Raw genomic sequence first — 25,742 nt, 5'->3', positions numbered from 1 at the left:
TGGTGAGTAGGTTTTTCATCTCAGCATACACACCTTTGGTGACCTTCCTAACAATAAAGGCAAGTACATGTACATATGACATACACAAAGGGAGACTTACTCAAAAACAGGAACTTGATGCTCTTGGAAGCACTTGGAGTTTATTAGGTTTTGAGAACACTAGCAATCTCACACTATCCAAGAAAAGCACATACATTGCTATAGTAACTTTACAGAAAAGAGCAGAGAACATTGCTAAAACCAATATGTACTGCTTTCCTACCTGCAGAATATCTTGCAATCGATCCCTGACATCTAAGACCATTCCATCCTGCTAGTCATAGTCAAGAAGGGACTGCAAGGGCAACAAGTAGTCCCAAGCAATAGCTGAAATCATCCCATGGCCATCAATACATCCCAGTTAAAGAAAGAAAATATACCAAGAGCTGAGGATGTACTCAAGTATCTGGACCTGTAAGGATTGCCTCTTTGCTGCTGCTCTTTAACATATATCTAAGACATTGTTGCTGATGCATAGGTTTCATGGTAATGTCAGAAATTCTCTACCATGGTTCAAAATCTATGTCAACTATAATCCAAATACTTACATACTGAAAAAGGGCAGTGTCTGTGGAGGTAAAGGATACAGTCCTGACATGGGGCTCCCTCTGCAGTAGATAAAGGAGTAGAACAGCATTGCTCCAGGGGTCACCGACTACCTCTGTAAGCACTAAGACCAAGAGCAAAGGTGTCCCCTCAGCTGAGTGGCAGCAGAGGCTTGGAGGAGAGTGAACTGTTGCGACGGGGCAAGGGCACCACCACTGAGGCCCCTGGAGGGGGCGGCTTTGACACAGCAGGAGACTGCCTGATGCATTTGCAGAGGATGATCTCTCCCCACCTCTGAAAGCAGAATGCTTAATGGAAGAGCCTAGAACTGCCAGGACAACCAGTAGACAGCAGGTAGGAGCCAGTAAGGGTAACAGATAGAAGGGTACAGACAGTGTAGTTGGGCACACAGGGATTGCCGGGGCACAGGGTGACGAAGAGCATACAGGGGAGGGTCCACAGTAGATGGCCCATTAAGGTGAGCGAACACTGGAGTTTGCACGATTGGCCTCAGGACATAGTGACACAACGGAGACATTGGAAAAAGTGGTAAACAGGAAAACCTCAATTTTTACATGTGATTGCCAGGAAGGTAAAGGCGAGACAGGTGCTGTGTGTTAAGAATAGCAATCCTCTAACCGAATGTGTGACATCTGAGATATTCTACTCCTATATTGACTGAGCGGAAATCATTCATAATTTTGTGTAATCTTCACTGATGATAAGAGTATTAAATGTCAGGATGGAAGAGGCCTAACCCACATAGGTGGCATGCTTCATCGTCGTGATCTGCTCCATGCTAGGAGGGTGGTGCAATGCCCAGCGGAATCCTCTTGTCGGGGCAATTTGGTGGAGATATCATTTATGCTCAGTTTCAGTGCAGTGAAGGAGGTAGTGGGTTGCGTAGGCATACGTTAAAATTGCCTGTAGAAAACACTAAGCTTAATCTTTATTAAATCATGTAGTGTTCTACGACAACTCTAAAAACAAACGGACCAATTGAATCTTAGCTATTCTCTGATCCACACATGGTCTGTACGCTCATCTGCCTTTGAAAGTCACTTGGCATTTCTTCAGAGTCAGCACACAAAAATGCACTGCTATCTAGATGTGAGGAAAGTTCATACCATTTGCCTCAAGAAATGTAATCCTAAATAAGATGTATGTTTCACCCAAGGTTAGTCTCAGGAGTTTGTGAAATTCATGAGATCTTATTATCTTGTACCTGTGGGAGCAAGAGACAAAACAACATTTATATTTAGGCCTAATCATACAAACAGTATTGTGGCACATAGGCTAATTGTCGTTACACCAGTTCCAACTGTGCCAAGCCCTATAGTGTCAACTAAGTCATAGGCTTGTTGCATGCAATTACAGAGTTAGCACTGCAAATTATGTTATATCTACTTATCTATGAATTGATACCAAATGTGAACCATAGATCTCTAGATAGAGCGCTTTTAAATGGGTTTAACCTTCCTGTGACCCTATATGGCCCTCATGTAATGCAAGAACACTGCACCGGTTCATTGACCGGCAACAGGTATAGTAGCACAATAAAAAGGAAAATAGCATATTATTCTGCTTACTGATATGTCATGGTTTGCTCCCGGTCAACACCTACCCCTGGTTTCTCTCTTCCAAAGATAGCGGTGCTGCCATGGTTCCCGTCTTTTGTAGGGTAAATGCCGAGTCGCTCAATCCCCGCAGCTGAGGACAATGATGCGCCCATGGGGGCATGCGTGGGCGTCCATTAAAGCAACCCGCTTCCCACGTGGCGGCCATCTTTAAATGCATTCTATTGAAAATACGCTACCAAGTGTATGCAATTTAACAAGTCTGATATAAAAATAAGGATGGTCTATCTCATGAAAAAGAATTTGTTGTTATTTGATGTTATATGAACGATTACAAAAGTGGTTCTATATTGTGCTGTTGTCCAATGAGGCCACTTCAATCAGGAGCAAGTTAGTCTACCAATAACACAAACCTTTGGCTTTGTTAAACACAATATTTATGCCCTCACAACTAGCTAACACTGCTTAACTGTCCCTTCCACTCCACTCAACAGCTCTTTACCCACAGCCTGCCCCCCTTTTTATAATTAACATTTGACAATTCAGCTTTTCCCATATTGTCTTCCAGTGCGTATATCCTCCCTCCTGTCTCACCCAACCCAGTCCGGTGACATTATACACACCTTACAATAATTCCGAGCCTAATTCCTCTCGAAATCCAACTATCCAAGTTGTCACATTCAGAGCAAGATGCCGGAAGTTGTCTGACTGTTGTGCTCTCAGGCAGACCTATAAGTCTCTCACTTTCAGACCCTCAAGTTTGATGCAGACTACTTCCACTGTGAAGGGGAAGAACTGCAAAATGCTTGTCTTCTGACTGGGCACCCACCCTTCCCAGCCACTTCCCTCATGGCAGCCCTAGTCAGTCAAAGCACTGCAGTTAGATGTACAATCATAATCACACGGAGAGTGTGATCAGAGTGCTGGGATGCGAAACGGTCCTGGACGCCACTGGTAGCTGCAAAGTACAGGCGTACTGTACTAAGGGAGAGTTAAAAGCTCTGAAACTCTCTCATTATATCACATGGAGAAATCCTTTTTGACATCTTCAGCCAGTGAAGAGCTGCACGTTTAGCCTACATCACTTAGCATATTAGGTGCTCAAAGTTCTATTGGAAAAGCCAAACTACAAGTCCCAGAATGCAATGTGATGTGGATCAAAATGTCAGAAGAAGCAGGAGAAACTACACATTATGCCTCTTGGCAGCTAAACATTCTTAACATGTTCATTCAAAATATGTTCAATTTTAATCATGATCTTAGCGTCAGCAATGAAAGGGAGCCGCAGGAAATGTGTTAGCCACTGCATTCCAGCTTGCTACAGAATGTTTAAAAATCACAGTATATGGACGGAAAAATACAGCTTGTATTTCCCACTAGCGTTCTTGGATACATTGACATTTGCCAGTACGAAAGTGAAAACAAAAACATAAAACTTTTGAAATAAAAAGGTGTGCAATGGGCATTTACCGGAAATATTTGAATTGGCAATTGTGTGCGCAAATAATCGGCTATTATTTATGATCTCAATTAACTTTATAGCTTTAGCAATCTAGTGAAATGAAAACAAACTATTAGTTACTCCTTTACACAAAAGGATTATCAATTTGAATAAGCACACTCATTAAAGTCTTTCATTTGTAAAGATTTCATGTTGTGTCATTTCGTGTGTAAACCTTGTGCTTTTAAGGGCTGATCTAGAGACAGCGTTGGTTGTCTTGTCAGCCTTATGTAACCGAAACAATTAATTTAAAAAATAATACATATTTCACATACATAGAGGGGCTTTGAGTCAACCCTCTTCACTCATTGGACTGTTCATGGGTCATTCACATTTTATTTCCAACCACTATAGCATACAGCATGAGGTAATTGGTCATCCCACTACAACCGTTGACTTTCTGGCACTGTGAGTGACTGCATTTTGTGCAAAATCAAAAGGAGTGGAAGAGTTGTGATGAGTCAGGGGGTGGGGTGGGCAACACCAAAATTGTTTTGAGACCCTCAACCGTGTTGTTCTGGCAAAGACATGTCTCCCATTGGTGTACTTAGCCACTGATCGTCACATCATTGGGCCTTTTGGGATTGTCTCTTGAATCTGAGACTATATGGGATCGACCATGTGAGGAAAAAAAGTTAAAAAATACATTCTACCTTTAGAAAGGACACATTTTATTAAGCAGATCAAGGTAGTGGTATGATTAAAAAAGGTGAGATGTGAAAAGAAAAGTATTAGGTGTCTCTTACATCTATCTCTGGAAGAACCACCTCAACATGTTTCAGCCAACTTTGCACCCTATTTGTCAATGGCTTTCGTCAGGACCGGAAGGTGGTTTTATATGATCACTTCATGAAGTCAAATCAAATCAAATCAAATGGGACACTTTCCCTCCAACTTTTGACGTCTATTTCTTTTTTGGGTCATATGGGACTATCTGTCCAGTCTTAGAAGGCGGCAAAAAGACATGGAGAACAACGGCTTATGTATTAGAATCTAGTACTGATGTTGTCCCATATTTCTAACAATGCATGCACCCAATGATTTCTGTAAATGTGTATTTGTGCCCCATTAAATGCGAACATCTTCAAACCTTTTGGGGTTGTTCATCTATATAAGCAAATGTAATAAATGCTCATGTATTCCATACTAGGATGGATCTTAATTTAGGGGGGCTCTATTATCAAAGCCTCCTCTAAGGAAATTTTAGACAACTTATGCTGTGTAGATCTCACTTTATTTCAAAATGATAAGGAGTTTGAGTCTAGGTAGATATAAACATAGACATTGCTTTGAAAACAAACAGTAAGGGTAAAGGAATTGGTGATCGCAATGTTAAGTACATTGTTTTTAAGGGAGTGAAGTAGTAAAGAATGTCCAGTTGGTACCCCTTTAGAAACTTGTAGACAACTGTCTTGTAAGGCTTCTGCAGCGTACCCTATTTTCCGTTTTAGAAGGTCTTTATAGTTGTGGGCAGGAGCACAGTATTACTATTCCTTTCATTAGAGAGGAGACGCTATAAAAATTGGAGATTGGAAGGTTATAAAGAGATGAAGAAGTAAAAGGGGTTTCAAACTTACTTTGCCTATTATGGAGACGTTTAGAGAGTCATACTCCAGTTGTAGTTCCCCTTTACCTTAATCCTTCGGTGTGCACTCCATGACACATCTTCTCCAGCCTGCATCTTAAAGCAAGTGGCCGGATCTGCCCGCTTTTATAGCATTGTGCTCCTTGCCAGGTGTTCTCAAACTGTAAAACAGGAAGACAGGAGTGTTTTTTTAATTATGAGATCTTGAAACAGAGGTTGATGTTTGCTGGTGCCCCTGGGGTATCTACAAAAGCGACCACCTCCTGTACTATTCATAAGTCATTAAGATTGTACTAAACATTTGGTTCTACAGGTGTAATGGAACCTTTTTTTTATCTTATAGAATAATCATGAATTCAATGGTAATTGAATGCAAATTTTATTTATTGAGATCAAAAACAAAAAAAGCAGTCCCTGGGGGACCTAGAGCAGTTTTGTCATGCCCCCGGGGGACTTAAAATTATGCTATCCGATCTAATAACTGTGGTTGATGCTCACTGGTACCCCCGGGGTATCAGTGTTAGTGACTAACTCGTACTATTTTAAAGTCATTAAGATTGTACTTCTGTGTAATCATCCGGTTCTAAAGGTGTAATGGAACCTTTTGATCTTAAAGTGTGATCATCAATTAAATGGTGGTTAAATGTCAGAGTTACTGATCTTAATATATGCGATGTGCTCTTAATCAGACCCTCCAGGATTTCGCGATTTCGAGGTTTGCCGCGAAATCGGCATTTTTGTAAAAATGCCGCGATTTTTACAGAAGTGCCCTCAAAATCCTCCTGTTTTAGCGGTTGTTGTTAGGTCTGATTATAGATAGTTACATACCCCCTCCTCAACTTCGTGTAAATGTTAGTTCATAAAAAATATTTTGTTTGTACAATGCATTGCGAGCCCTCTTCACAATGTTGCGTTCTGGTCTGTACACAGGAAACAAAGATTAATTACAAAAAATAAAGAATTACTCTAACGGGGCAGAGGTGTTTGGTTTCAAGCGTTGTGCTTGGTTTACTCGTATATTAGGACTAAATATAATTTCTGCACCTTTGTAAGATCCGTTATTTTCGCTTCACTTCTCTTTGTGTTTTTTGCATATGTGGCTTGTAAATATGTGCATATGTAAATATGTGCATATGTGGCTTGTAAAGCACACTGCAAACCAACTTGCTGTCTGTCCAGCGACCTTTGGAAGGCTGAATGAGCGCGTGCTACCATTGGACAGAACACTAGATAATTCCGTTGTCTTCTCTGTGGGGATAACATGACGATTTGCAGCTGGTCTGAGGGGCGCCATATGAGGGCATAGGAATTTACTGCATAAAATAGCCCTTTCCTATCCCCTTTTCAAAGGGTGAACTGCATTTAAATGTAGATATGACCATTGTACCACAACCTCTTCACGTCCCTGATTCCCGTACCTGGCTCGAGGACAAGATGGCGACAGCTCGCACTTATTTTGCCAGTCTGGCGTTCATGGCGTTTGTTATTGCTACTTACGCAGGTGGGTGCAGGGTGGACCTGAGGAGGAGTATGGTGCAACCGGATGTTTTTGTATGGTGTTTAAGGGGATTCTTTGTTGCATGGATGGATTAGTGTGGAATTTGTAGGCGAGGCAGAGAATCTTCCTGTGGATTCTGATTCTTTTCCGGAAGCCAGAGGCAGATCTTTAGGATGGGGCAACCAGGCAATGCTATGTCTTCCGAAAGCAGCACTGCTCGCTCGTGTCCTTAGAAGCTAAATTAGATTCAAACTAGAAGATGCACAGAACCTTCCCCCTACCAGTGCACGCATACGCGTAGAGTGATGCAGAGACTCCAACCTCATAAATTGTGGTTTGTATGAGCTCACTTAATAAAATTAACTTTAATACTCAGGAAAACATTGAATGGGTGTATAACACCTCCAAAGTAGAACCAGCTGCCTGTCCTCTTGGCTTCGCACTGTCCCCAAAGTAAAATTCCTCTGCAGGTTATAACATTGGACGAGCCCACAAGCACCTCTCCACTGGTCCACTCACCTGTTCATGCACTGCGCTCTTCTACCAAGAAAGCAAAATCGCATTCATTGTCCAAACGTATTCCCCTCGCTTATGGGTATTTGTGGGTGTCTGACCTTGCTTGGTGGATGCCTGAATGAATGGAGATTCAGAAAAGGGGGTGGTGATGAACAGAGTGTCTGAATTAAGCAGACCACTCTTACCCAGTCCAAAGATCAGGGCTTGATCCATCACCGTTTTTTCGCTCACTGCACCATCCCAGCTCAGAACCTGGCTACATGCAAATTAGTCTGTCCCTGGCCCAGTGCATCATGGGAACAGGGCAAACCAAACTAACAAGCCAATTCTTATACTGGGAAGGAAACAAGCTTCCGGGGACCGTTTTCTGGCATTTCAGCCGTCTTCGGCCTGGCTTGCTGGAATCCTGATGGTGCAGTGAGCAAGGGACTCATGTCTGAGTATACCCTTCCACGCTTATGGTGGACAAAATGATTCAGAAAAGGGGGTGAAGCTTGTTTCCTTCCCAGTATAAGAATTGGCTTGGTAGTTTGGTTTGCCCTGTTCCCATGATGCACTGGGCCAGGGACAGACTAATTTGCATGTAGCCAGGTTCTGAGCTGGGATGGTGCAGTGAGCTAAAAAACGGTGATGGATCAAGCCCTGATCTTTGGACTGGGTAGGAGTGTTCTGCTTAATTCAGATATTCTGTCCATCACCACCCCCTTTTCTGAATCGTTTTGTCCACCATAAGTGTGAAAGGGTATACTCAGATATGAGTCCCTTGCTCACTGCACCATCAGGATTCAAGCAAGCCGGGCCAGGAGCAGTGAGCGCGTCGGGCTGACGGCCTGGTGCGGCCGCGGAGGTAGATATCCCCACAATGCGGGTGAGTGCTCCCACGCGGTGCCGCGAAGCAGACTGTGGCAATAAAGGTGAGAGGAGCAGGGGCGACCCTCGGGGAGATACAGCGCTTCGGTCCATAATTTGGCGGACGGTACGGCCTGGTGGCGGGTGAGGGAGCCATTGAGGCCTTGAGAGGCTGAGCAACTGTCCCCCAGAAGCAGGTGGGGGCAGACACTGGGGCGGTGAGCGGAGCTGATCAGGGAGCGCGTTTCTTTGCTCCCCCCTCCTCCCGCTAAGAGTTGTGCTTTGGTCCTCAAACGGCCCGCATTTTGGCTGTAGGCCCGTTGTCAGCCTTGGTGAGGCTTGCTCCCCCCCTCCCCTACGAGTTGTTGAGCGGCCCTCCTTCGGCCTGCATTTCGGCGGGCAACTTCGCAGTGCAGATGCCCTGGTCTTTGCCTGTTAAGCCAGGCTAGTGGGGAATTTGTTGCTGTGCTTTAGTCCTGTGATTGCTGAAGAGCTTGAGCTGGTCTGAGGGACTCGTAGTTGAAGCCGGTTTCCACACGCATAAGCCACATCCCGGCCCTTACACATATCTTACTTCCTCTAAAAGGTCCGATTGGGCCGAATAGAGCGGTGAGAAGGTGGGAAGTGCAACCTACCGGGCTTGAGCTTGGTAAAAGCGCCGGACTACCTCAGCGGCGGCGAGCTAGTGTGGGGAACCAGGTCCATCGCTGCCCTGATTGTGGGCCACCTACAGGGACAAAATGGCGGCTGCCAGGCTCAAGATAGATAAGCCGACGAAGGACAGCGGCCAGAAGGCCTCTCTGCAGTCAGCCTCGCCGGTCGCTGACAAATCCCCGAGACGGGATGACAAAGATGCCCCAGCGACTAAGGCTTTTATGCTGGAGTTGTTTACGGCCATTAAAGAGGACATTACGGAACTACATTCCCAGCATGCGTCTGACATGAGAGAACTGCGGTGGGATATAGATGGTGTGGGGGAGCGAGTCGCAACTTTGGAGGAACATGATCTGGGGCCAAGGGAGGATGTTCATCGGCTGCAGCAGGATATAATCCGCCTCACGGAGCAGAACCTGGACCTACAGGCCCACACAGAGGATTTAGCGAACAGATCTCGGTGAAATAACATTCGGATCAGGGTGGTCCTGTAGAAAGGCAAAGGTACGGACCTGCAGGAGTATGTGGAAGCTCTCTTTAGACACATCTTGAACGGGGAGGACCTGCAGGAGATTAAGATGGACCGCGTGCACCGAGTGGGTCTGCCGCAGGGGCCCAAGGCCCCCCTCCCGACATTCTAGTTTGTGTGCATGATTTTAAACTTAAGGAAAGGATCCTGAGAAGGGCATGTGACCTCGTCCCCGTTCAATTCCGAGACCACCGCCCTATGCTGTTTCAGGATCTGGCGGCCTCTACTTTGATCAAACGGAGAGACTTTAAACCTGTCACTAACTATCTGAGGGAGCAGGGGGTCCCCTACTCATGGGGGCACCCGTTCAGGCTTATCTTCAAATGGGAGTCCAAATTGGTCCAGGTCCAGTCGCTGGAAGTGGCCCTTAAAATTCTAGGCTTGGAGAGGCCTGCTACCCCGACTGAACCCGGCGGCTCTCCCAACAGACCTCGAAGGCGTTCAAGCAGGCACCAGCGCTGAAACCAGACCTGTCGTTGAGCTTGAGAGAGAGAGGGAAAGCGGTGGCCTCCGTAGCATTGGTGACAGACGATCCCGGGGACACCTGAGACTTAAACCTCTTACTGGGCCCTTTCAGGGGCTGTAGCTGGCGCCGGAGGAGACCGAACGAGGAACAGCTGAGTTGCATGTGTGCGTCCTTGTTGAGGGAAATGTCCTGTATCAGGAATTGGGTACAGGGTTGGTGGGCACCATGTCCCCCTGCCTTTGGGGGGGACAATTGACTATCGTTTGTTCCTTTATTTTGTGTTTCTATGTTGTGGGACTCTGGGGTTTTCCTTGTTTCGGGGAGGGGGGAGGTGGCGGGTGCGGGAGTTGGGGGGGTTGGGAGGGGCTCTGCATCAGCTAGTGGGGTGCTTGGTAGTGATCCAGGGGGTTCCGTCTTGAATCCCAATGATGATGGGCGAGGACGCCGACAGCTTGTCTTCCCTCTGTGGTGTTTTGTTACCCTCACTGTAGCATTGGGTGTTAGCTATGTTCCTTTTCCTCCTATGGGATGGTTAGGGATCTGGATGCGGTGAACCCACAGTTTAGAGGTAATGGGGACAGCTATCGACGGCCTGTATTGCCTTTGGTATGTATTATTGGCCTAGGCGCCACATGCGTTTTAGCCCTCTTTTCCTGTCTGGGGTGGGATGGCTAGAGTTCTGAGAGTGGTGAGCCTTAATGTTCGTGGGCTAAATAGCCCAGTGAAACGTGCTGCAATCCGGTCCCTCTTGGAGAACGCAGATAGTGATGTGTGCCTCTTACAAGAAACATATCTTCTCGTTAAAGATGTCCGAAGCATGCAGGATAAGAGTTATTCCTTACAGCTCTGGTCCTCGGGCCCGAATAAGAAACATGGGGTGGCGCTGCTGTTTAGTAGCCGTATGCATTGTAAGGTGCTGTCCCAAGTGGTAGACATTAGAGGGAGGTTCCTGGCGGTGCGGGTTCAATGGGGCGAGTCGAACTTCACGATAGGGTCTATGTATGCTCCAAATGTTCAACAAGAGCCCTTCCTTCGTGCTGCCCTTGCACAGGTCCTGGCGTCCCCAGATGCATTGATTTTGGTGGGGGGGACTTCAATCTTGTGATGGAGGGGGGGATAGATAGATCGGAACATCGGTCGAAACCAAACTGGTGCCTGGTCGCAAGAAGGGAAGCTGTGGCTTGCCGAGGGAGGGTTGCATGATGTGTGGCGTGTCCAGCACCCCCAAGAGGGCGACTTCACTTATTATTCAGCTGCACATAAGACAAATGCGCGCCTTGATCACTTTTTGGCCACATCTGCCTTCCTGCCTCACTTATCTGATGCAGACATTACACCACGCTCTCTTTCTGACCATGCACTCATATCAGTAAAGTTTTCGTCCAGTGGCGTTCGTCCACCTTCGGCCGGTTGGCGGCTTAGAGACTCCATGTTACACTCTGACTCCGTGGTAACGAAGATTCGTGACACTATCACTTACTACCTGGCTGAAAATATGGTAGGGGACACCTCGTTAGCTTCAATTTGGGAATTCCTAAAGTTAGTGGTCAGGGGAGATTTCATAGCGCTTGCGGCCACATATGCTAGGTTGCGCAGGGAGAAACGTACGGAACTAGAGGGGGATGTGCGCGGCCTGGAGGGAATTCACAAGAGAACGGGGACGCTAAGGGTGTGGAGAGAACTAGAGACAAAAAGACGCATACTTAAACACCTGGATCTTGACAGAGCGGCATATGCCTTATTGCGCTTGCGACACAAATTTTACTTGTGTGGAGATAAAGGGGGTAGGATGCTCGCGCATAGATTATGCGCGCGGACTCAGACCTATGCCATCAAAGATCGCCAGGCGAAGACCCACACCCCTGACGCTGCCATTTGTCTCTTAAACCTGGGAAGGATCCTACGGATTGCGGCTCTTATAGGCCGATCTCGCTCCTCAACATTGATGCTAAATTATTTGCGGGAGTGTTGGTGGCAATCCATAGCCCTTTAATTGATGGAGTAATTGATCCTGATCAAGCAGGGTTTATACCAACCAGGCAAGGGGGGATAACACTAAGAGACTGCTCCATCTGCTGAACTTGGTACACCGCTCTAAGGCGCAGGCTTTCCTGTTGTCTATTAAACGCAGAGAAGGCCTTCGACCGTGTAGACTGGGGCTATATGTTTGAGGTGAATGGATATAGGTCTGCCCCCTTTCCCATCACCAGAGGAACGTGACAGGGTTGTCCCCTCTCCCAGCTACTTTTCGCACTTTACATGGAGCCCTTCGCCCAGCGCGTTATAGCCCATGCTAATACTCGGTTATCCGCTTTGGGGCCGATGTCCATAAAATCAGTCTCTATGTGGACGATGTCATTTTAGCTTTGACTGACCCCCTACTCTTCCCTATGGTATCTGTCCACGGAACTCCTTGCCTTCCACAAGGTGGCGGGGTTTAAAGTTAATTTCTCTAAATCACAAATTCTCAACATCTCGATCCCGGACTCTGACGTAGTGGACCTGCAGAGGGACTTTGCCTTTCAATGGGTACACTCAGACATCACATACTTGGGTATACGACTAGCCCCGACCCTAGCCAAGACCCTTTCCTTAAACTATGCCCTGTTAGCTGAGCAGGTTACTAAGACCCTATCCGACTGGTCCCGCCTTAAATTGGCATGGTTTGGCAGACTGGCCGCAATTAAGATGACAGTGCTTCCCCGCATACTCTACCTTTTTCAGATGTTGCCCCTGAATCCACTGCCGGGCATGTTGAGGAGACTTCAGGGTTTGCTTAGCAAGTTCCTGTGAAACAACAAAAGGCCGCACTTTGCGTTCACAGTGACTACTTCCCCAAAAGCGGTTGGTGGCCTGGGTTTGCCTCTGCTCTCTGCATACTTCCAGGCATCCTGTCTCAGATACATAGTGGAATGAAACAGACCCATGTCCAGTAAACATTGGCTCTTTATGGACCAGATGGTAGCCGGATGTAATATCTGGCGAGAGCTTTGGCTGCCGCGCAAATGCAGATCGTGGGGACTGTATTATTCCCCAGTGACATCTCCGACGTTAAAAGCGTGGGACCAGTTAGCACTACGTAAGGGATGGACTTCCTTCCTCTCCCCAATGACACCTATAGTGGATAACCCTGACTTTCCACCGGGCTGCACGTCTCCTTTCTTTCACCGCTGGCGAGAGAAAGGCTGCAAGCTGGTGGGCATGCTCTTCGATTTGGACGGGCTGGCCCAGTTTTCCACACTACAGTCGGACTATATTCCGCTGGCCAAAGAGGATGCGTTCTACCACGCTCAAGTGGCGCATTGGGTGACTCTCCCGGCCAACGTAGCCCTCATGTCGCGGCCGCTAACGGCCTTTGAACGATGGCTACTTTGCAAAAAGGACGATCGGAGCCTTATCTGGGAACTCTACACAATGATTTTGCGTTGCCCCAGGAAACAACGTACAAAGGCGCAAGTCCGTTGGGAGATAGAGTTAGGGCGTCCCCTGTCGACCAAAGAATGGGAGCATTTGTTCTATCGGGTGCACCACACGACCTCTAACACTGCAGGATCTGAATCAGCTTACAAAACAGCTGCCTATTGGTATTATACCCTAGCGCGCGTCAAGATGTGGGACAAGGCTAAGCCAGGCCTCTGCTGGAGGGGATGTGGGATGTGTGTGGCGCTGCCCGAAGTTGGAACTCTATTGGACAACAGTCTGTGCTGAGCTGGATGCTGCTTTTAAGATCACACTACCCCGACTACCTAAAGACATTCTACTAGGGCTACCCCATCCTAAATTTTTTCCCTTGCGCTCCCTCAGTGGCAGACAAATTGTGCTGGCTCCACTGGCTGTGTGGCAAGTCCTTTTAGCACAGTTGGGCTCTCTGACGATACCTGATACCTGGGATTGGATTCAGCTATTGTGGCACACCCTTGCTGTGGAGCGACTTTCCTTGGGTATGGATGGGAAGGGTTCGGAATATGCTAACCTCTGGGCACCGTTTCTACAGCTCTTGTCCAAAGACCTTCGGGAGGTGACATGCTCGAAGTACTTGCATATCCTACAACTTATACCCCTGGAACCTGTAGGCGCCACGCCGTGCACCTGAAGACCCGTTAGCTGCAGCCAGGCAAGGGGGCTGGGTCCCTGGGGACAAGTGGCACTTGGAGAAACTGATGCGGAGTGGGGTAGGTGTGGGAGGGTGGGCGAGGGAGTTTCGGGCGGGTGTAGGGTTCGGGTGGGAGGGGGGTCCCGTTTTCTCTGTTCCTTTTGACTCTTTTCTTCTAAAAAGCGGAAGCTATGCTTCAGGTGAGGCGGTGGTGATTCATCAGATACGCGGAGTCGACTTCAGGGGTGTGGACCCAGACGCTGTGTTCGTTTATTGTATGAATCCGCCCTGCCGGTGAGTCGATGTAGGCAGCTGGGCTGTGTTCTAAGATGTCCTATCCGCATAATAAAAATGTGTGATTCTAAAACCCTCTCCTTAGTTGTTTATCCTTTGTGGGCTGTGCCTAGACAGTAGACCCTACGCTGTTCCTTTTATAGTAATTTTCTTTCAGCATTTGTGTATATATAATCTAGGGTTACCAAAATCACCCACTTCAAATCCTCAGTTGAGTGTTTTGTGGTGATGAAAGGGTTGCTCATTTTTGTTGTCCCTCTGTTGCAACTTATCTTGGTACTGTGCTCACATATGCGTATCTTGACTTTTCTACATGTCATAACTATATATCCTAAGCCGCACGGGCAGGTGATCATGTAGATATTGTGTGATGTTTTACAATGTGTGTGTCTCTTCAAAGTCCATATGAAATTTGGTGTGAGCTGTAGTACTTTTGTAGTTGTTGTTTGAGGGCAAAACTGAGCAGGTGCACATGGATAGTGTCCTAGAATGGGAGGAAGTCCTAGCATTGTTGAAATTGTTTCCTACCTTACAACGTTCCTTTTTAGTTTGGTGTGAATTAGATGATCCCTAAGGTTCTTTTGTCTTTTGATGGGCAAAGCGTGGTATAGGCCAATTCAAACTGCCTGAGTTTACCATTCTCCAGTTCTTACGTACTAGGTTTTTAAAAAGATTAGATACTGCATTAAAGGTTGTTACACGTCAGTGTTTCCTGTTCTTGAGGTTTTTCTTTATTTTGCAGGAGTCCCTCTCTGTGTTGGTTCTTTGTCCTTTTATAACTTTTTGTTAAGATCGGTTTAGGATAGTTTCTAAATTCTAGTTTTTTAGTTTGGGCCTCCACTTGGTTATGATGCTGCTAGAGTGAGAGCATTTGGAACTAATCTAAGGTCTTGTGTTACAGTAGCGGCCAGGTTCGATGGAGAGTTTGCCAAAACACTGACGGGCTGATTTCGGGCTGATTACTACATTGTCAGTCTTGGGTAATGGGGAGCCCGTTTCAGTAACATCTGCAGCTTTAGTAATTATAATGTGGAATTAGTATGGCAAATATTTATATAAACAATATTGAATAGCCCTTGAGTCCGGTGTTTTCACCACTCAGCTGTTTGTATACACATGCTGAGTTATGTGGGAAACAAGTTTTTCTCCTCCTCCGTTGACCGCAATACAATTTCCTAAGAACCTTCAAGATACAATATTTTTTGTTTCTCATATGGGCCTACGCACTTTGTCAAACTTCTTGTACATTGACCGGTATTACAGTTTTTCTCAAACGTTTGTATGCCTTCGAACCCTGCGCCACGTGGCCAGTATTTTGGTATCTTTTCTGGCAGCTCTGATTCCCCCCCCCACTATTTTTTAATCTTGCACTCACCTTTAAGTCACTATGGGCCAAATGTAGGTGGCCAAATAGGGAGCGCTAACGCTGAAATTTCAGCGTTTGCGATCCCTATTTGGCTGCGAGCAATGTAGGTGAGTTTAAACCTACTACCAAAATAGGGAATCGCAAAATTGCGATTCCTTATTTTTCTCTTGCATTTAAGGAATCGCAAATTGCGATTCCCTAAATGCAATGTAAGTAGCACAAAAGAAAGTGCACTTTAACCTTAAGGATTTGCTAATTATCACCACCTTGAAGTTGGTGGTAATTAGCGATTTCCTTTAAAAAAACACTTTTTTGCTTATTATAAAATGCCATTCATGCCCTTAGGGCATGTATGTGCACAACATGTACACACATGCACATTTCAGGGGTGCAACAGGGTGTCCTTTTGACACCCTGGCACCCTTGAAATATGGCGGCCGCTATTTGCGATTTTTTAATAGCGAATCACAAATGGAGAATATTTTCCCATTCATTCCCATTCATTTCTTTCGGCCTCCTAGCCCATAGGAATGAATGGGTAGGTATTCTTTATTAACGAATCTCAATTTGCAATTCGCTAATAAGGAATATTAACCCTTTCGATGCTGATGACGAGCTCAGCTCGTCATCACCCACGGGTGTCGTGTGCTGATGACGAGCTGAGCTCGTCATGGTGTCACTAAAATGGCATTTTCCAGCACAGGGGGGGGAAAACGCCCAGCAGCCATGTGGTTAAGGATTTGCTAATATTTTACCTACATTCAATTTTGCGAGTCCTCAATAGCGAATTGGTAAAATTCGCTATTAAGGATTCGCAAATTTGATTTTACCTTCGTCTGGCCCCAATTAACCACACTTAACTTGTTGCTCTCCTTACTTGTTCTCTGCTGCATTTTTCTGTCTTTATAGGAAACAGTGGAACTTAGCTTATTCAAAATATGCACAATGTAGTATAGAAACACAATGGGGACTATACAAATCAAGATATCCTGACCCAGCCGGGAAAGGAGTTTATTCTCAAGAAACAATGTCACGCATACAATACAATAATCACACGACACAAGCCTGTGCCGTACTGACAAAGAAAGGAAAATTAGATATAGGGTGAGAAAGAGGGTGTTTTTCAGGCAAGGAAAAAGAGAGCGGAGACAGGGCACTGCGTAAGATTCAAAGGTTACTAGCAGTGTCGCCTGGAGTGGAATTTACACAAATATTTAAACAATGATATGAGTGTCAACCCACTCTTGGGTGTCGACGTTTCGATCCCTATAGCTCTAATAAATGCATGGGATCATCATCAGGACTTACCGAGCACCCCTGGGAGAGGCGTAGTCTTATCCTGACGAACGCCCGATCTCCTCCAGTGTGAACCCCAGGGCGAGGCAAGCCCCATTCTGGACTGCAGCGCAAACTGGTCGGAACACTGACGCCAAAGTAGAGAGCCATAGATGCCCTCAGACCTCTGATTCCGGCGCTTGTACTTAATCTAAAGTACGGCCATCTGGTCCATGCACAGAGAAACGTGCAAACCACCATACCAACCAAATCAGAGAACTCCACTTATAACCACGTGGATGCGCAACCGCTGGGCTTGTCTCATTCAAACATGTTTTGTTATTATGTAAGTCCTGATGATGATCCCATGCATTTATTAGAGCTATAGGGATCGAAACGTCGACACCCAAGAGTGGGTTGACACTCATATCATTGTTTAAATATTTGTGTAAATTCCACTCCAGGCGACACTGCTAGTAACCTTTGAATCTTACGCAGTGCCCTGTCTCCGCTCTCTTTTTCCTTGCCTGAAAAACACCCTCTTTCTCACCCTATATCTAGTTTTCCTTTCTTTGTCAGTACGGCACAGGCTTGTGTCGTGTGATTATTGTATTGTATGTGTGACATTGTTTCTTGAGAATAAACTCCTTTCCCGGCTGGGTCAGGATATCTTGATTTGTATAGTCCCCATTGTGTTTCTATACTACATTGTGCATATTTTGAATAAGCTAAGTTCCACTGTTTCCTATAACGAAGTTATACCCATGGTTCTTAGCTATCCGTTGGGTTCCCCTTGTCCTTATAAAAATGCATTTTTCTGTCTGTCATCTTGAATTTAGTATTCCGTTGAATCCTTACAGTTGTTGAGACATGCAGCTCATTGTTGCCCTTCGTGGTGGGGATGTCACACACAAAGCAAAATAAATGATTGAATCAGTCATCTGCGGAGTGAGGGGGTTGCTGATAGCCGCCGCCCCAGTTTGCACAACACTTTCTTTCTACTGTCTCATAAAGTAAACTGCGCGGGTTCAGGCAGGTTTTTGAAATTTCAGTTTATACAGTGATGCACAAAAACAGTATTGAGTTGAAATTATGTCTTTGAGGATAACCATGTTCTTATCAGCATTAGTAGCAGCAATATTCTGTTCAATGGATAGGGCTGCTGGCACGCTTGACCTCACAATGAAGTTAATGTACTCCTTAGAGGTTTGGGATGTTAAACTGTGAGAATGTAACAATACTTGTGAAAAGTCATCAGCAGAGTTCTGATCTTTACCCGGTTTGTGTACAGTTGTATAGTTGTACTCATGCAGTCGTAATCTCCACCTCTCAATGTGAGGGGGCATCTTGGCTTTCGAGTTTCCAAAAATGTTGAGCAGTGCTTGATGGCCTGTAATGATAGTGAAACGTTTTCCATATAGAATCAAATGAAAGTGTTTGCAGGCTCATACCACAGCAAGATTCTCCTTCTCCGGCTGGGTTTAAGTATGTTCCTTTTTTTAAATTTTTTTATTGAGAGTTCATACACATACAATGTAATACACAAAAGTTTTTCATTATAAATACATAAATACATATATATCATCAATGATTTTAATAAAAAAGAGGAGCTCTAGCCAACCCCTCCAAAAGTTCTTAAAAATGGTAGACACAGAATATAGCCACAGTAAAAAATAACAGCCTTTACACTCTTGCCCTCCAGGCCGCAACTGGGGCCCAGAGTCGTAGACCCATTTCCCTTGTTTTAGCGCCCTTTAACTGATACAGTGCTTCCTCAATGTTGTGTATACCCAGCATCCTACACACCCTTACATGCTGCACTAATTAAAATCCTCAATACTGCTGTTGCTATAAATACTAGGGCTTCAACCTCAATACTCAAGTTCAGTTTCACATCGCACCCAATGATCAACAATGTTGGGGATAGATTGATTTTAACATCTAGCAGCCCCTCTAAAAACATTTTGATCTCAGCTTTAATAGTATTCAATTTATCGCATCCAAAAAACATATGTATAGTATCAGCTGGGCCTTTTCCACACCTCGGACAATTACTGTCCGCCTTCTTCCCCCAGGCGAACAGTTTTGCCGGCGTGTAATACAAATTAAATAAGGTTTTAAAATGTTGAGCCCTTTGGTTAGATGATCGCAGAAATCTTTTATCCATCGCAAGGGCCCTATCCAGATCTACTTCTGGGTCCCCCAGCTTTGTGGACCATGCTGATTCCATCTTAACCATATCGCCTATTGACCCTTCTATGAATATTTTATATATATCCTTAATTCTGTGGCCTCCCACCTTCAAATACTCCAATAATTCACAACTCTTTGTCAGGACAATACGAGGCCTTATTGATTTAATTCTGTTAACCAGCTGTAAATACTTGAGCTCTTGACAGCCCTGTAATGAATAGCGTAACTTGAGATCTCCCAAGAGTCTGCACTCCTCCTTTACCATTATTTGCCCCAACGTAACAATACCCTGTCTCTCCCAGTGTCGCCAAAGTCCATCCCTACTTAGATTTGGGAAGAGTGTCGAATTCCAAAGTGGTGTAAGATGATGGTACCTGGGTATAGCTAGGATTTTTTTAACAGTTGACCACACCCGCCATACATCTTCCAATATTTTATAGCCCAGTTTCTTGTAATAACTCTTCTGAGTTCTCCTCAAAAACACACCAATTGCTTCGCTACCCAGTGTTAACTGGAAGATCAAGGGTATTTCCTCCTGTCTGATGGTTGGTCCCCCTGGATGGAATAGGATTGCCATATCAATAAGAAGACATGCCCAGTGATAGCTCCTAAGATCGGGTAGCCCCAACCCACCTATTTCCTGTGGCAATGACATGTATCTGCTTGATCTCCTTATTTTACCATAATGCCACAAGAAATTCATGAATATGGCTTCGATTTCCTTGATGACCTTCTCTTCAATTTTAAAAGGGATTGCCCTGAATTTATATGAGACCTTAGGAAACATTGTCATTTTAATGACGTTAGCCCTACCGATTATCGACAAATGGAGTGAGTCCATCCTTTTTAAATCTTTTTCCATTGAGCTCATAAGCGGTGAAAAGTTGTCCTTAATTATTTTTCCAGGTTCTGCATTTATTGTTATACCCAGGTAGACTACAGAATCCTGCTTGGCTACATTTTTAGAGCACAATACTTGTGTTTTCCCCAAATTTAAACGATAGCCCGACGAGCCACCAAACTTCCCAGTTATATTAACTAGTTCTCTCATAGCAGACTCTGGGTCATTAGTGATAACTGCTAAGTCGTCTGCATATGCGAGAAGTTTGGTCTGAAACCCATTGGTAACTACCGGATTGATGGAAACACTATTCATTATTTGGGTAATTAAGGGGTCAATACATAGCGCAAAGAGGATTGGAGAGCACGGGCACCCCTGTCTTGTCCCCCTTGTTATATTTATCTTCCCGGATCTTTCACCCATCAACTGGAATCTTGCCGTTGGTGTGGAGTACATTGCCTGGATTGCCTGTCGAAATCTTGTGCCAAATCCCCTTTCCTCCAAAACCTTCCATAGGAAACTCCATCTAACGCGGTCGAATGCCTTCTCCGCGTCGAGGAGGATCATCGCGACCCTTTCCCCCCCGGCAGCCCCGATGTCAAATAGAGTAATAGCTCTTCTAATATGGTCAGTAGTACCCCTCCCTGGGATAAACCCATGCTGCCAGGGGGAAACCAGGGTCGCGACGATCCTCCCCATGCGAGCAGCCATGATCTTTGCATAGAGTTTATTGTCGCTATTTATCAAGGATATTGGTCTGTAGGAGCCGGGATTAATCTTTGGTTTCCCTTTTTTGTGAAAAATCACTATATTAGTTTCTGTCCATGACTCCGGTATTACTCCGGTATTCATAACACCCTTAAACAAATCCAGTAGCATCGGAGTTATTTCATCCCTTAGACTCTTATAGATCTCAAGCTGTAAAGCATCTGGACCCGCAGCCTTTCCACTCGCCAAATCTTGCAGGGCCTCTAATACTTCTGCTAAAGTAATATCTTGCTCCAAGGAATCTATGTGGGCCTGTTGTAGCTTGGTGCCCATATCTAGCCAACTTGTGTTTGGGACCCCTGCTTCCGCCTCCTCCTGGTACAATGCTTGATAGAATTTCCTAAAGGCATCTAGAATTTCACTCGATTTGTCATACGTTGGACCCTCATATTCTATTTGTGTGACTGTATTCTTGGAAGCCACCTGCCTAATTCGTAATGCCAGGGCTCTTCCTGCTTGCTCCCCCGTTTCGTATAATCTGGTCCTCTGCGACTGATATTCTGCTGCCGCTTTTTTAGCCAGTTGTTTCTGAATCTCTGCTTTTATTGAATTTACCCTTTCTAGGCTTGCTGTGGATTGTCCCCCTAGAGTTATATCCCGTCTATGTTGTGCCTCTGCTTCAATCAACTTGCCCATCAATAGTTCTCTTTCTTGATTAACCCTTTTCCAAATCCTAGTAGTATAGATGATGGTCTCCCCTCTTAGTCCTGCCTTGAAACTATCCCAAACTACACCCCTAGATGCACTATATCTATTAGCATCAAAGAAAGCCTGGGACCAACCCTTCATATGTCTTACATACTCCGCACCTGCTAATAGTTTCCTATCAAAGGTCCAATAAACCTCGAAAAACCCCTAGGGTTTAAGTATGTTCTGTGTCAGACAGGCTCTGACTACCATAGGCCACAATTCAGATAACCCTTGTAAGGGGCTGTCGATCCTATGAGGGTTGTGACATGCAAAGGACACATGATGACAGTTCATTGTCCCGGAAAGTCCATCTCACTGGATTCATCACACTTTTAAGTACCTACCTTAACGTTAGTCATCTCCTGTAATCATGAATGAGGTGTTCCCGCCTAACAGTCCAGATCAAGCACCAGACCCAGTACCATTGGTGCACAATGAAAGTGTCTAAACCTTCTCATACCACTTTATCTGGCCGACTAGTGCGAGCGCTTCAACGACTTATTGAGGAAATGTAACGTGACTGTTGTTTGTACGTTTTATTTAAGAAAGGGGAGATATAGGGCCCACTTACGATGGCGGGCGGGGACCAACCGCCAGAGGTGCGGCGGTCCTGCTAGGCCAATTAGAATGCTAACACCACCCTGGCAGTCGCATCCCACATCTTCAACATTGTGGCGGGCGGTGCTGTAAAGCACCACCCCCACAATGTTGAATTTGCATGCAGTGCATTGACAGGCACAACGTGACAGGCACAGCGTGGTGCCTGCCACCTTGTGCGTGGCAATGAAGGGGGGTACCATAAGTACTCCCTAAGTGCAGCCATCCACTGCCCCTCCCCCCTGGGGCCCGCCACCGTATTGTGGGCCTTTTCCACCCAGCCAGCAATTCGACTGGCGGAAAAGAGGCAGGCAGACTTTCCGTAGACTGCGTCCCCCCCATAGTTATATGGTGGGTGTAAATTGTGTTGTGATGGCGTGCGGATCTGCCTGCAGGCTGTGGCGAACCGTACAACATCATAATGGCCCGCATAGTGTTATGAGACTGTCTGCTAGGACCCTTGCAATTCTAGGCAAACTCAACACAGGAATTCTGTAACATGCTGGGAGGTGTTAAGGTGTGGTTATTAATGATTATTACGTAAGGAGAGTACAGTGTGTGATCGTATGCTGAGGAATAAAGACATCTGGTACAGAGCTCTGCGTGTGGCATATTCATTTAGCATGCTCCCTGGCTGGGGAGGATACTACAGAGATATTGTTCTTTATTTGTGTATATATTTTCGCCTCCATCTGATTTATGTTAACCACATCGCTGTGGGTCTTATTCCTATCCTGTGCTGGGCCATAATGAAAATGGGTGGGGTCATGACGAGCTCAGCTCGTCATGAGCACCTGAGAGGTATATGCCATGACGAGCTGAGCTTGTCATGAGCACCGAAGGGGTTAATTCAGCAGAGTCCTGTCATAGCTCTGTTGCTTGTTGTCATTTGCAAAGCATTTTATTAAGTAAAGTCTGTGTCAACTGATTTGCAGCTGATTATTCTTTAGTTACTAATTTCTTCGTTTAGTAGAGCTTGTATTGTTTGATGACATCTCACACATGATTCGGCAGAGCAAGTCTTGGGTTAGACAGCTCTTTGTGGACATCGAATGCTCAACTAACACTGCACCTTGACTTATAACAGATCACATTGCCTTTTCCATAGATCTCTCCCATTTAAAGGAAGCTTGCATTCCCAATATAAGTACTACCGAGCCCTTGACTTTAGTTACAATACTGTTTGAGTATCCTTTTATCTACTGCATGGATAGCTTTTCTGTGGGATCTTCGTTGAGCCCCTCAGCATGTCTAGTAATCTCAGATGTAGCTTACCTACGCTGCAGTCCTGATGATCACATGTAGAGTTCTGCAACCAAGTCCAAATGTTGACTGTACACAGGTGACCTAAGCATTTCAGGATCATTTCACAGATTTATTTGATTCTTATGAAAAACATATGTTGTTAGTACTGTTGCCCCCAGACCAATCTCACAACTTGTTGTACACATTGAAGATCAATTGTTTGCTTCCTAAATTATTTATGGTTGAAAATTGCACATGCATGTGCATGCACTGTTCTGTCTGCATCACAATAGCACCTAATACCATTGTACATGATAGGTCATTGGTTGACAAAGCATATGTAATTCGATACCTGGTCCCCATCGTAATGCCAAATTCTTTCTCTGGTTTGTCACTCAAGTCCTGGTTTGAACTCAAATCCACTGAGTGACAATACATTTTTTAATCCCAATGAAGCTGGAAACTTTGATTAGAGGTTTATTGGAAATACCAGGTCCCTCGTAATGTGAGCCATCGAACAGTAAATCAGTTGGCATCTCTATAGGCCTGAATTTCATCCCTGAGATGACTAGTGAGATTGTAGGTGGCTCAATCTCTTTGTTTTGGTACCACTCCAAAACCCTGCAGAAACCATCTCCTTATGCTTGATATTTACCTGTCTACATTTCTATGTCTCATCTGACAGATCACAGCAACCAGATTTACCCCTAATGTAATACGTCATAGATCATTTTGTCATTGGATTTAACGAATTTGTAAGCAATCGATAGCCATATGGTTAAGTAACTGATATAATGTTGTTCCTCACAGGTCAGAGCTTTGTTTACGGGAAGACGTGGGGCGTGAGTACTGTGAATATTGGACCTGCTCAGCATAGGAAGAAGCCATTTGAATATACGTCACTCTTCTAAGATTCTAAGAACATTCACAGGACAGCCTTCACTCTGAATACATCAGGAGAATGTTATGAGCAACAGGCCAAAGCGAAGTTTTGATGGCTGACACAAAACATGCAATTTCTGTGTTCCATAATATCATAAAATCAGAAGTGTTCTTTTCAATGAATTTCTATGGTTTTTTAATTCTATTTCCTAACTATAACTTCCTTGTAACCTTAGGTTTATTCAGTGAATTTCTAAGTTTTTTTTAATGTTTCCTCACTATAACGTCTCTGTAACCTTTGGTTTTTTAAAGTAAAATTCTAAGGTTTTACATTTTTTTTCCTGACTGTAACCTTTAAGAGTAAATGTGTGAGTGAGCGTATGAGTTCTCAGTTGGTGTGTGAGACAGTGCGTGAGTATCTCACTGGGTGTGTGAGTGGTTACATGAGTGAATGTGTTTGTGAGTGTTAGTGTTTGAGTGGGTACATGAGTGCCTGAGTGAGTGTCTCAGTGGACCTTGAGTAGGTGCAAACGTTTCTAAGTGGTTTTGTGAGTGCTTCCATGAGTGTGTGAGTCAGTCTCTGTGGAAGTGCAGGAGTGTCTGAGTGGGTCTGTGAGTGGATGCGTGAGTCTCTCACTGGGTCTTTGAGTGGGTGCGTGAGTGTCTGAGTGGGTGCATGAGTCTCTGAGTGGATCTGTGAGCATATGACTCTCTGAGTGGATCTGTGAATGGATGTATGAGTGTCTCAGTGGGTCTGTGAGTGAGTGCATGAGACTCTGAGTGGGTCTGTGAGTGGATGTATCAGTGTCTGAGTGGGTCTTTTAGAGGGTGCCTGAGTTGCTGAGCGGGCCGTGCGGTACCCCCTCCCCGGGCTGATTCTGTCCCCGGGGACCCCATTCCTCAAGGCCCTGACTTAAACAAAGGGAGCAGGGTTCATCCCCTGATACCAGGCCATAAAATGTATATTTCTATAATGAGGGAGGGAACCCATGCAGCCCCATTCCCCGGACGATTTTAGCCCCGGGGAACCCATCCCCTGGGGTTTGGCTGCAAACATATGGGGGAGGGAGGCTGCGCGGCCCTCCTCCTTAGGCCAATTTCAGCCCCAGGGACCCCATCATTCAGGGTCTGACCATATTTCCTGGGTGCCCCGGGCACCCAATGTGTAGCATGGGAACCGCAGGGGGAGCCAAAAGGCCCCTGCGCTCCAAGCCAGTTCCCAGCCTCTTGCGGGAGTTGTCATTGCTGCTGCATGGAGGGAGCTGCTGGAAAGGCAGCTCCCTCCATGCAGGAGCAATCTTTTCATTTCTGTCCCTGCCCGCATGTCTGTGGGCAGGGAAAGAGATGAAACCTCTTCTTCCAACAGCACTTTGACAGTTGTTGCCTGCTGGAACCGAAGTGTTTGCTTATTCATGGCGGGAGCTGTCAAAGCTCATGCCAAGGAAAAGCAAACAGCTTTTGCCCAGGGGTGGGCACACTAGGACATAGCAGGAGCCGGCCCTGGTGAAGTGGCTGTTCCTCTTCTTTCTTGTTCACCAGCCACCCTGGGTAGGTGGACATCCCAGGGACCAGAGCGGGTCCGCCGGGCCCTTCAATGGTGTATAAGCATGAGCGGAAAATCCGTTCCGCTCGCGGATTTTCGGTAAATTCGCAATCCGCGAGATTCGTGAATTTCCCGCAAAATCCGCGAACGAAAATCCGCGAACGGAACGGATTGGGTCAAAAGTTCAAGCTGACT

The 25,742-nt window shown here is 45.6% G+C and overlaps 1 protein-coding gene across 1 annotated transcript in view; it reads left to right on the top strand.

Moving 5' to 3' along the window:
• Positions 1 to 24,185, top strand: part of LOC147727916 (CIMIP2 protein GA14893-like) — a 292,621-nt gene extending 268,436 nt beyond the window's left edge. Inside the window, exon 5 of the mRNA XM_086963199.1 lies at positions 23,933 to 24,185. Coding sequence (XP_086819325.1) covers positions 23,933 to 24,033 — 101 coding nt within the window. The 3' untranslated portion in view covers positions 24,034 to 24,185. The remainder of the gene's footprint in view (positions 1 to 23,932) is intronic.
• Positions 24,186 to 25,742: the final 1,557 nt, after the last annotated feature.

The sequence above is a fragment of the Lissotriton vulgaris genome, chromosome 3_1, assembly GCF_964263255.1.
Source record: "Lissotriton vulgaris chromosome 3_1, aLisVul1.2, whole genome shotgun sequence".
Classification (NCBI taxonomy): Eukaryota; Metazoa; Chordata; class Amphibia; order Caudata; family Salamandridae; genus Lissotriton; species Lissotriton vulgaris.
This window is presented reverse-complemented; position numbering and strand designations above follow the sequence as displayed.